Here is a 12,375-nt window from a genome sequence, read left to right as displayed (position 1 = left end):
GCCCTGGTGCAGGCAAAGAGCCCCATCACAGCAGGCTCACACTGAAAGGTTTCACTGCTCCAGGCTTTCATTCGCTGCAAACGTATTCTGAAACAGCACTGCAGAGGATTATCAATGAAGTCATCACCAAGGGGGAACAAATACTACTAAAACAGGACATTTTTCACCGAAATTCTCATTTTTAGTTTGCATAATTACAAAATGTGCATATTTCAATCAAGTTGAGTTCCATTTTCCTTTTCATTTACTTTGTGATATTGCTTGGAAACAAATGAGACTCCAAAACACACACAACCATCACCCACTTGCTAACGGAAAAAAGAGAGGATGGAAATCACTGGAATAACGTTCACTCTTATTTTTACATCTCTGTGTTTATACATCCATTTGCACGCACGTTCTTCTATACCTCGGTTCCACGTGAGTGCCACGCTGCTAATTACGGGTGCTAACGAAGATAAGGAGCCAGGTGCAGTACCCAGCATTTGGCCGTGGTTTTGAAATGCTGGCAACGCCATGGCCCCCAGATTGAGATATGGTGGGCTAAGGCAGAAAGGAAGCACAAGCCACCAAAATCAGTGAGAACATTTCCTGGGAAGAAAACTCTATTAGAGCACACAGCTCCTGTGAGGTGCTCCAGGGTTGCCATAGAGACTCACCGGGTGAACGCAAATACTCTTACCGTTAATACGCCGAACGTCTGATCCAAAGCCCACTGAAGACTCTCAGTAGCTTTCTGTTGACTTCAAGGAGTTGAGGATGATGTCTCAAGAGCAGCACTCGATAGCTCATTTCTTATCGCGTCGAGCCCTTTTATGTCCTCTGGAAGGTTCACGCTGAAGACGTTCAGAAGCCGGGTCTCAGTTGATCAAGCTTTTAAGATATGTTTAATTTTAAGCTTAATCAACTCAATGACTTCAAATCCAGTAGGGTATTAGGAAGAAAAAAATGTCTTTCAATCACCACAAGGCAGAAAAATTCCCCCTGACTCTAAGCATCTTATGAAGCCAAACAGCAACGTGAATAGCCTGACGTACAGCTCTGCCATTTTCTCAGTCAACAAGCTTTGGTTTGAGTTGGATCACCAAGCACCAGGGCAGGACAGTGCACAGAGCCCACCTCGTCCTGTTGAAAACGTACTGTTTTACTCCTAAATATAAATTTGAATACAGTGAGATCATCTGTCAAACTAAGGAAAAAGCCTATCTTTGACATTTTTTTCATCTTTTTCCAAACTCTTTAAACACTTAAGCAGACAGCTCATCAATGACATATTGCATAAACGCTTCGCTGTTAGAAGTATTTTTTCATGACAAATCTTTAAAGTGTCAGAATATCTGATAAGTTAAGTTTTTATTTTCTTTATATGACAAATGCTTAATAGTTGCCTTACAGTCTTTCTGCACTATGATTTTTATCTGCATTTTATTACAGTAATAACAACATCTAATATACTCTCTCCTATCTGTCTTGTTCTTTGTTAAGGTCAAAACTATATCCAGGCCTAAAGCATCAAGACAGTTCTTCTTTCCAGTATTTTAAGGCAATAAATTATCATCTACAGGCAAATAATAGCAAATTAGGAAAACCCTAAATGGCATACATGTACTTTAATATACGCTTGGTAATCGGAAAGCCAAGTATTGGTATGTCATTACAACAGCTAATTTTCAATCTCGCAAGGAAATTAGATGCTATTACATCAGGTGATCTGAATGCCTTCCTTGCCAATAATCTGTGAAGAAGAATAGATTCCTTCGGTCTTCAGATAGATTTTACTCCTTCAGATTTTATTGGATCTACTCTGTTCATTTTCACCCAGTGGAGATCATTGGCCACCTTGTTCAAAGGCACAGATCACTTGTAGGGGGCACAGGAGCAGCAGCCAACGTGCACGGCTGTCTGTCTGTCTGACCCACGGTCATCCCTGCTGCTCCACACAAGGGCGTTGTGAAATCAGCTTAGTTCATTAACAAGACCCAGACTGGGTACAGAGCAGCCCTGTGCCAACCCTTGAGGTGCCCATACCTCTCTTCTCCCCTCTTCCAGGATGCACACTGAAGATACGAACACTGTGCATAGTAGCTTTGCAATTAGAGCACAGTGGGTGCAACCAGGACACTGCAAGGAACTTAGATGTTATTACACCAGGTGATCTAATTGTCCAAGTCTCCTGTTAGTGAACACTTACGTCCAAGGCTTCCAAACATTAGAACAAAGCGGGATAAAGCTCCCTCTGACTAGTTAGCAATGCTATGTTTCAGCTGGATAACTGGAAGAGAACTGAAGCAGCTCACCTGAGGTCCCAGCCATCAATGCCTGTGATGGAGTGAAGCATTCCAGCTCCTCAGCCTGGTCCTCAGTCCTAGATGTAGCATCATTCTGCCTGCCCACTGGTCTGCTCTGTGCTTTCTCTTATTTTAGCAAAGAAAAAAGTAAAAAAAAAAAAAAAAGTCAACAAAATGCCTTTTCAGAGTAATGACAGAGATCACTGAGGTCTCTCTTGTTTCTTACAACATAAAGCAACCTTTAAAGTTCAGAAAGGAGTTTAGCATTTCGTGCTGAAGGCAGCACCAGTGCTGGGTGAGGTGAGAGTAGACCACTGACAGCAGAACTGCTGCTACAGGGCAGCAGGATAATCCACATCTTTGAACACCCTCTGCTCAAAGGCAGTCACCAAACGCTACATAGGCTGGTTGCAGACCTGCACAAAAAGTGAAAAGTAAGTTGATTTTCAGAGCTCCATGTATGGCTGTGGAGGATCACAGACAACCAAGATTATCACACATTGCCAAGGCAGGAACACACTTCATTATGTAGAAACAAAGCTTACTGTAATGGATGTGAAAGCCCAACATAAAGCTAAATCTGGAAGTTTTTATTATCATTTTCTTTCACCCTGTCAAAGAAACTAGGTGGTGTTGGGAGCTGCAGGGCCAGAGCCCCTGGTGTCTGCACTGCAGCAGGACCATGCTGCTGAATGCAGGCATGCACAGATGCAGAGTACACTCCTAATATCTGCACAAGGGAATAATTCCAGCCCAGTAACTTCTTTTCCTTAATTAAAAGGCCCTGAAGTAGTGCTGGGCAGGGGAGCACCTCTCCTCTTGGCACCTACTTGTCATAGGCCAGGATACCCACCTCACCTTCACGTTCACGCAGCCAAAGGCATTGCCACGCTGCTTCCCAGGCTGTGAGAGCTTGAAGCAAGGAGTTTGCACCAGCAGGGCATTTGCAGCCTCTGAAATCACAGCAGCCAGAATGGGAGAGGGCAAAAGGAGTCAAAGTGCTTAATCAGGATGTAACCGTGTGATGCTTCACTACTTCAGTACAGATATGGGCAGAGAGGAGTGGTTTTAAGCTAGAAGAAGGGAGATTTAGGTCAGATGTGAGGAGTTCCTTTACTCAAAGGGCAGTGCGGCGCTGGCACTGCTGCCCAGAGCTGTGGGTGCCCATCCTTGGATGGGGCCATGGATGGATGGGCCCTGCCTGGGCAGCCTGAGCTGGGGGGGGCACCCAGTCCACAGCAGGGTGTGGGGCTCAATGAACTTGAAGATCCCTTCCGACCCAAACATTCTGTGATTCTCTCATTATATGATGAAGCAACACTTGCACTGCTCCATGCTCAGGTCTCTTTGCTCCATAGGCTCATGGTGCAAAATGCAGGAGCGGAGCTGCTGGCAGTGGCAGGGAGCGATGTGCCACCCAGCCTTATGTTGATGGAACAGCAACCTCCTGCGTTACGATATTTAATAGGGAAATGTTAGAAAGGGTCCACATACTTATTTATTGTTATTTTCAATTTCAGTTCAAAATGCATTGCACAGATAATTTTCAACATTTTCAAAGCAAAGTTACATTGCATTCAGAAGATACAGCCACAAGGGAAACCTTACACAGCAGATGACCATTCCTACACACAATGCTTACATATCTTCAGACCAAATGAATCTTTTATGCAATTCTCTACAGGGAATTAAGAAGGACGTTGGTAGTTACTGTGCCACACCTGCAGTCGTGAGCAGAAACACATTTCTTCAGATGTGTGTTCCCTACACAAGTCAGTTGGTTGAGGCAATGGGAGCTGCTCGTAACCAGCCTCAGTGTGGCTTCCCAGGACTCCTCTGGAAATGAGATCACACATCTGAAGACGTTATTTCCCAGTAAAGCTATGTTAAATAACGACATTACAGAGAAAGCAGAAGCTGCAAGCAGGACCAGACTGTTTCAGCCGTGGCCCTTCACACCTTTCAGAAATGAGGAATTAAATGCCCTGCAGATCAGCAGCTGGCAGCAATGAGAGGGGTCGGGACAGGACGGCTGCCTTTGCGCTAACCAGGAGCCGGCTGATTGAATCCGTAGCTTTAGAAAGAAGGGGAATTAACCAAATGAAAACATTCATTTCCATACAAAACTTTATGACACTGTAACTCCGGAAACAAAGCCCGTTCTGAGCGCCTCCATCTGCTCCACTTGGCTTGTGCTCTTTGAAATAAACATCTGTTTACAAGATGAAGACACGGGTACATTTGTCTCTGACGGCTTTATCAGAGAGAAGCATTAAGGTGATTTTAAGCACAAAGTTAGGCATGGGATGCTAAAACCGAGCGCGTGGTTTGGAACACTTGTTTACGACTTTGCTCTTCGAAAGGAAGTTTTTTTAATTCCCGATCCCACACCGTTGCGAAAGGACCGTTTGTTGAAAGGCATCTCCAGGTGGGGCTCCAGGAGAGCCACCTCTTCGCTCCTGCCCACCTTGGCTAAGCAGCTATTCAGCAGCACCAGGCAGTAATCAGATTTTCCGTACAGCTGGCAATTCAAATAGAAAGGATTGCTGCTCTGAAGAGAGAAAAAAAGAGAGAGATAAGGGAAGGTAAAATGATGGATTTGTGCGGTTGACAGGGTTTGTTCGGTATGAAAAGCAAAGCAGAAACACAAAAACAATTTATGCTTAGAATGACAAGTACGGACTGCTGTTTGCTAAGGATTTGCTGTACTCAAAATCAGATTTTTTTCATAGCTTTACAGAACACGTAACTGATTCATCTCAGGTTTAAAATACTGATACTGCTCAAATGATGTTTATGAAATGAATTGTTTCCTGTGATGCTGACCTGTTGTGACATGCAGCGTGGTTTCCCTAGAGTATCATGCACACTTATTGCCATAAAATGAGATTTTTTTCAGTTAGCAACGTAACAGCATCCTGTTACCACTCGCGTGAAGTCATTCAGCTTCAGTGACAGATAAGAGAAAATGAAAACAGCTGTAAAGCAGAAGTCTGAGGGAGAAAGCTTTCTAGTAGTTACAACCAGTTATGGTAGTAGTTACATTTAATAATGACAACATGGTAATAGGAACTGTAAAAAGCCTGGATTAAGATCCACATAGGTTTAAGTACAAGTTCCTTTTACTGCACTTCACACCGTAAAATGCAAACAACATAAAAACTTTAACAAACTCAAACTGCATTTAAATTAACATTGAAATTAAACGGAAATATTTCTTGGCATGCCCCTAGAGGCTGTGAGCATCTTTCATCGTGCCATGATTTACACACTCGTTGATGAGCTGCCGAAAATCTGTGTGCTCTGTGCCATCCCTTTAAACCTCTCAGTACTGCGTTCTTGTTTGGGAGATGGCTGCAGGATCAGAAATGAGAGGTGATTCAGCACTTACACAAGTAAAATATACAGAGGAAGCAGGAGATAGATAAAGTCTAACAGGAATGACACAACAATAAAATAATCCACTGCAAGAGCAGCCAGTGTTCCTACCAGAGACAGATCTCCTTAACGAATAGCACAGTGCAGGGAACCCAGAAATCAGAGCTGTGACTCCAAGAGCTGTTTCACAGCACTAAAGAAACAAGTCTTTGTCCAAAGCAGGAATACTGGACATCATTTGAAATAAAACTTCTCATTCCACATTGGCAAAGCCTGACTGAAACGGTGTATATCTAGTTTGACCAGCAACCTGTCATACTGCCTGGGTTGAGATCGGAAGGGTTAGCACTGTTCCCTTTAAATAGCATACTCACTTTGATGTCACCATTTAAGAAAGTTACACAGTCCATAATACCAACGCGGTGTTACCAATTCTACAGAATAATTTTCCTAACGTGGTATTTCTCCTTTACCTGTACACATTAATAGCAGTGACAATACAGATCAGTAAGTTTGTATTTACCTTTCAACAAATGAAATAAACACACGTTATTCTACCTACTGGATGTCAACGAGGAACTGAAATGAAATGGGGGGGAGACTGATGATTCCCTCTTATCTGTATGATATTTCAACACTGGCAAAATTCTTCACGCTCAACATACAATACACAGCAGATTTCTTACATGACAGTCTTAGAGGCTTGCATATTTTATTTGTAACTAAAGCAAAAATAAGCTCTGTTCCAGATAATATTATCCAGATAATATTAGATAATATTTATTCAGTAGCCTCAATAGAAGTTCCTTTCATTTAATAATAATAATAAAAAAATCAAACCAAACATCAACAACAATAGCTGTATAAAATAAATGAAGCATCTGATCTTCCAGTAACGAGGGAGCATGACTTACCATGGAAGGGCCAACTGGGTAACCCGAGCACACAAACATCGCTGACATCCAAAGGATGAAAAGAAGGTTTAGCCTGCATAGACTTCAAAGACAAATTACAACCATTTAAAACGTGGAACAAAAATCAAGCAAAGCTCTACGCATATGTTTAAACACAAAAACAGTATATCTTCTCCAAACAGCAATTAAATTGCTGCATCTTTACCTGATCATTTTTTGCTCAGGAGTGTGTATGTATGTACATGCAGTTACACCACCAAATTCTTCACGTATCCTTTCAGTTCTTTCTTAGATGACCATTTTATACCAGAGTTCAGGAGTGAAAATGTCATCAAAGCTGATTTTATTGTGACTAATTGGTTCTTGTTTGGCCTTTTCTTCTTGTTAAATGGGAAAATGGCAAGAACGCACATTCAACTGCCATTATGAAAGTACCAATTGATTTCATTTAAGGTGTCCCATGGAAATGTCTTTCAAGTGGGTTTACTGTTAGGTCTGTATCATCATAGCAAATGTGGTCAAAGGTCTAAAGATTTCAAAAATACACTTCAAGAATTTTTACCTCCTCCAATACATTGTATTTAGAACTTTAAAGCCTGTCTGCCAGGGAAAATTAGTAAAAGTGCTTTTAAGTAGATGTATTCTACAAAGAATCTTGTTATAATCAAAGATACAATGCCTAGCACAATACATCACAAAATACGTAGCTTTCTTTTCCTTCTACATGCTTAGCTTTTAATTTTTCATTCTAGCAAATTTTAAATATTCTTTGGACGCTGTTTTCTTCTTTTCTATTCAGACAGATCTTAGATTATGTCAAGTTTATCCAATAAAGTCTTCTGTAGTATCAATAAATTTCACTGATCTACATCAAAATTAGATTTAATGTCTAAGAGCATTGTTTTTTACTGCTACAAAATTAAGGGCAGTACAGCACTTGTTGGTTCAGTTGGTTCAGTTCTACAGAGTGCTGTTAAAACAGTATGAGCTCTGCAACTTCCTTCGATGTTAAACCACACCATTGAGGCAATGCTGAAAAAAATTATTTTCTTTTCCCTTAGAATGAAAATGCTAGAAATCTTTTTTTGACATTCACACAGTGGTAGAGAGGTACAACGCCAGCGACTCAGCAGCCTCCAATGCTGTGTTCCTTTTGGTGCATACACTGAAAAGTCAGTGTACAAGGGCTCCAGATGGGAACTCTGCGAGGGTCTCTGGGGAGACCTAAGCTTTTGTAAATCATGGCACCTTTACCGTGAACATTCATTTTCCTGATGCAGTTGCATTTAGTTCTAGGAAGTACAAAGTAATAAAGTCCACAGATAAACCTGGAAGGAACTCTGTGACATTTAAGAGCCTCTAAAACTTCTTAGAGGAAAAATGACAATTTGATCTAAGGTTGCGTTTAAATATATTTTCATGACCACTGTGCATAGCAGTACTGATCACACCAGTGGCAGATATAATCCCCTAATTCTTACTTTTTTAAAAAGTGTTTATTTACCATTGCTCAAAAGTACTTCAAAGTACTCCTAAAGACTTCCTGACCAACAGAACTACAGAGACATAAGATGAAATAAGCTAGATTTAAACACCATAGCAAGCAAACCATCTATAAAAACCGTATGGAGAACATCTGACTATTTGCACATTCAGTATGTGTTCTCTTATTCGCCAAGAAAATCCTTTCATTTCAATTGAACATTCAGTGCAACTTGTCCAGGACCTCCAACTCCAACCGATAAGCGGATTAGCCCATGTTCCTGCTGCAAAGAAAAGCTCTTCGGGTTGGATTCTGTTAGAGCAAAGTTTAGCATCCGCTTCCATTGTATCTGCATTGATTTAACTCGATTTTAATACAAAATTAACCTTCTCACAACATTGTCATGAAAAGGAGGAACAAGAATAGCTTGTGATTAAAGTTTAGGATTTCTAGGTTCAGTGTGGAGCTGTACCTCAGGTATCGCTGGGTAATCTTTGGTGCATTATTGAGTCTGTACTCTATGCTCACCTTTATCACCTATCTATAAAACATCGGGTTTGGTCACATTTCTACCTGACAAGCTGTGGACATGAGGTCCATAGGCTCCGTCAGCAGGAGGAGGTACTGAAAGGACAACCAAATGGGGCAATCCACCAGATACCAAGGAGATGAGTTCCAACATCAACCTGGGCAGGAGGCTGCGTTGTGGTTCCTGGGGCACAGCAGCAGGTTACTGAGACTTCAGACAGTGGAGGAAGACTGTTCCTGTGTGAATTGCTGAAGGACGGAGAAAAAAAAAAAAAAACAGCAATCAAATATGCTCATTAAGGTGTTTCATAAAAGAGGGTGGAAAAGATGCTCACAGGGTAGCAAATCTCCTTTGCAAAACCAATTGCATCTGACCTGAGGAGAAAGAAATCTATGGTTAACTTGGTTAAGAAGAAATCTATGGTTAATCTTGAGGATTTGTAAGTATTTATTTATTTGCTTATTCGTGCTAATATGATAAATGCTCACAATAAGAAACTCTTTTAGCAAAATTCCTAATGCTGTTTTCTGCTTCCTGTTCTGCCTAAAAGCCAGGGAAGTTCACCGCACACAGACTTCTGTCCTTAGGATCTGACTCTCTCATAGGGTAAAGGGAAGTAAAGTTTGGGTTTTTCACTAAAGAAGTCTCACACTTGCATCAACTCTGAGTTTATTTTTTTCCTAGGTATGCTGGATGCAATGTAATGCACCACAGCTGTGATTTGCATGCATGAAGCATATGTGGAAATTTAGATACATTCAAGATATTCCCACTTCAGGTTTCGATGAATCAGGTTTAACAGAACAAGTGGCAATTGACATTTCCATCTTCCACTTTGTCTGCAAAGCACCCAGCCCGAGGCCTTACCCCCAGGTAAGGTTCACCGATAGATATCATAGGTTGTATGAATCATTAAGAAATATAATACATTTTCAGCATCCTTAAAATTTGCATTTCGTGAGCATAAATTAGCAGCAATAGCTTCTACTTCCTGCAAGGCCAAAAACAATCACCTGTTGGTCTATTAATGGGATAAGTGTATTGCATTTAGTTGTTCTTCTGCTTCTCTCCGAATAACAGATGAAACACAATGCATAGCTTTCACGTAACGCCATCGTGCTTATACAATTAATGAGATTAATAGGCCTATAAGAAACTGATATTTCTCTCCTTCATCACAATAATAAATCTGAAGTGTTTAAGCTGGCACTTCATGCCTCTGCTAAGGGATGAAAATAATAAAAGTGAAAGCACACACAGCCCAGTAATATATCCCCAAACACTGTAAAACTAGACTAGGTTAGTAGTCTGGATCAGGGCAAGGTGCCAAATCTTCTCATCCCCCTCTAGGTTGGCCACAGAGAAACCATAGCATGGCCTTGTTTGAGGAATGCAGCTGGGAAACTGTGCTCCAAGCTCAAAGCTTCCCTGGCTTTCAAGAGCATCAAAAAGTTGAAGGGCTGGGGTGGTTTGCTTTGAGATCATAGCAAAGTACAAAATGGAAATTAATGGCACTCACAGACTACAAATATGTTTCAGACTCTGTGATAACAGAAAAACCCAGCAAAGCACAAAGATGGAGGAAAATCAGAGTGTAGAAAGCGGGTTTTGTTCCTTCATTGGTTACTGCTGGGCTCACACCATTGCTGCGTCCCTTGCATGTGGGGATGCAACTGGATGCAGTCTAGTTTCAACCCCCCTGCCATGGGCAGGGTCGCCAACCATCAGAACAGGCTGCCCAGAGCCACATCCAGCCTGGTGGAGGATTTAAGGGCAAGCAGTGATGGGCACCTCAGGTCCAGGTGTCTGCACAACTTCAGAGAGCTTCTGTGTCATCAGAGCCAGGCATGTCACTGTCACAGCTAAAGGGATGGAGCTGCTGCCTGTTCTCCTGTGCTAGAAGTAGAAATTAGCTTTTAAGTCACATTTTCAATCCTACCTCACACAGGAACTCTCGGCTGCGTCATCGTCACCATCCTCAGCATTTTAAAGTCTAAATCATCATCTATATTTATATCCCTTTTCCTGGTTGAAGTACACAGAGATGATGTGGGTAGAGACAGCGTGAGTTTCCTTACCCGGCACTGACGGGTCCCATTTCCCAGCACAGGGCAGATCTGACGATGACATCAAATTGTGCAGCGATGCGAAACCTGCGCCAAACGTCACCGCCGCCCATGGATGGCAGCACGTGGCACCTAGAGGGTGATCCGCACACGTCCCCTCCCCATCTCCCAACACCACCACCTTCATGCTTTTTATGGGAAATGACAAGAACAGCGCTTTTGGCAAAAACATCTTTAAGCATGGCAGAAAGTATTTTGGGTTTATAAATCATATTGCATTTTTTGTCAGCTCCCTTAGCGTGCCTTCAGAAAAAGGATCTGCATGAGGAGCAACAACATGAAAAACAAGCCCTCGTTATTCTGAGCGCACCATCGCCAAATGTTAAAGTCATTTGATAATTTATCTGGAGGAAACAAAAAAAATAAAAAAAAAGCAAAAAGCACACCAGACAAAACTTCCTCAGCCCATTAAGGAGAGACTCAGTAACTGGAAAGTGGCAGTAATTAACATTTCTGCTGTTCTTCTTTGTGCGTGCCAACGTAATTTATGCGCTCGGAAACTTCTCACATAGATCCTGCAGGAAGTTGCAGCCTAAGAAAAGATGTCAGTGCTGAGCTAAAAAGACACCTGTCAAAGCTGAAGCTCCATTTCTGCTCAGATGCAACAAAGATCTCGATGATCTAAGAAAGTATGAATAGTTGTTGAAGTGGAAGCAAGAATGAGAAGTGGGCCCAGAAAGACCAGAAAAAGGCAATGCTTTCTGGCAGCGGTGAGAAAAGGACGTAGGAAATTCTGATGTGATTTAAGAAGAAGGGATCAAACTTTAAAGAGATCAAACTTTAAAGGAAACAAGGAAAGCGACTATAAATAGTATTAATAGTACCGAATAAAGAGAAAGAGTTAGGCAGCTTTAAAGGCCATAATTTTTATATATTTCATTGCACTCTGTCCCAGAGTTCCCCAGTTGGTAAGGCTGAGAAAGAAAAGGAAAATATTCCAGGTTTTTGCATTAATTTAAGACATCAAAAGTATGTTTTGGCTCAAGCAAATGTACATACTCTGGTCTAAAGAATTGCTCCATAAAACCATTTTTTTTTCTGTTCTCTAAGTCCTTGAGATGTTATTCAAATGTGCAGTATGTCACTTAGGAATGGAAATGGGTGATGTACAGCTAAAGTTGGTCAGAGCTAACCCAGTGAAACAGCTGTGGCTGGGAAACAAAAAGTGGGGCACAAACCTGCAGGTCTACAGTTGCTGTCTTCCAGTGAGAGACCCAAAGGATGCTGAAATGCTCACCAGGACAGGAGGGGTTGAACGGCTCACATTTGGGCAGATTTTACTCTGGAGTGACCTTCAGGATGGAAACAGGTCAGCTGCACGTGAAACATCTGACAGTGGTCTTATTTCCTCTACAAACAGTCCTGGTCCTCCTTTCGCTGGGAAGGTATGGAATTTACCTCCATTTTGGCACACAATGATGAGAAAATCTCAAGATCACAACTCAGGAGTGGCTCTCTTCCTTCTGAACAGGCAATATTTGTGATGGAGAAATCCCAGCCGCTCCACAGATCAGCTCTTGGCATTTGTGAGAAGGGCAGCAAAGCAAAGCTGCGACGCAAGACCTGAAACACCATTAGGGAATAAGTGGCGACATCTGGAACAGCAGCAGGACGCGAGGAACACCTTTTCTTCAAAATTCAGAGCGTTTACCATCTG

General features: G+C 41.9%; 1 protein-coding gene across 7 annotated transcripts in view; it reads right to left on the bottom strand.

Moving 5' to 3' along the window:
- NPS (neuropeptide S) overlaps positions 1 to 12,375 on the bottom strand; it is a 41,164-nt gene that overhangs the window by 21,278 nt on the left and 7,511 nt on the right. The window contains exons 1-4 of one of the 7 annotated variants that reach the window (XM_046943089.1): positions 6,786 to 6,856; positions 6,581 to 6,662; positions 2,298 to 4,839; positions 683 to 873 (exon numbers count right to left, since the gene is read on the bottom strand). In XM_046943089.1, the coding sequence (XP_046799045.1) occupies positions 4,630 to 4,839; positions 6,581 to 6,662; positions 6,786 to 6,793 (300 nt within the window). In that variant the 5' untranslated portion in view covers positions 6,794 to 6,856 and the 3' untranslated portion in view covers positions 683 to 873; positions 2,298 to 4,629. Of the gene's footprint in view, positions 1 to 682; positions 874 to 2,297; positions 4,840 to 6,575; positions 6,663 to 6,785; positions 6,857 to 8,636; positions 12,282 to 12,375 lie in introns of those variants that run through there. The other 6 variants (XR_006939597.1, XR_006939596.1, XR_006939595.1 and 3 more) reach the window with 6 other exon arrangements.

The sequence above is a fragment of the Gallus gallus genome, chromosome 6, assembly GCF_016699485.2.
Source record: "Gallus gallus isolate bGalGal1 chromosome 6, bGalGal1.mat.broiler.GRCg7b, whole genome shotgun sequence".
Classification (NCBI taxonomy): domain Eukaryota; kingdom Metazoa; phylum Chordata; class Aves; order Galliformes; family Phasianidae; genus Gallus; species Gallus gallus.
This window is presented reverse-complemented; position numbering and strand designations above follow the sequence as displayed.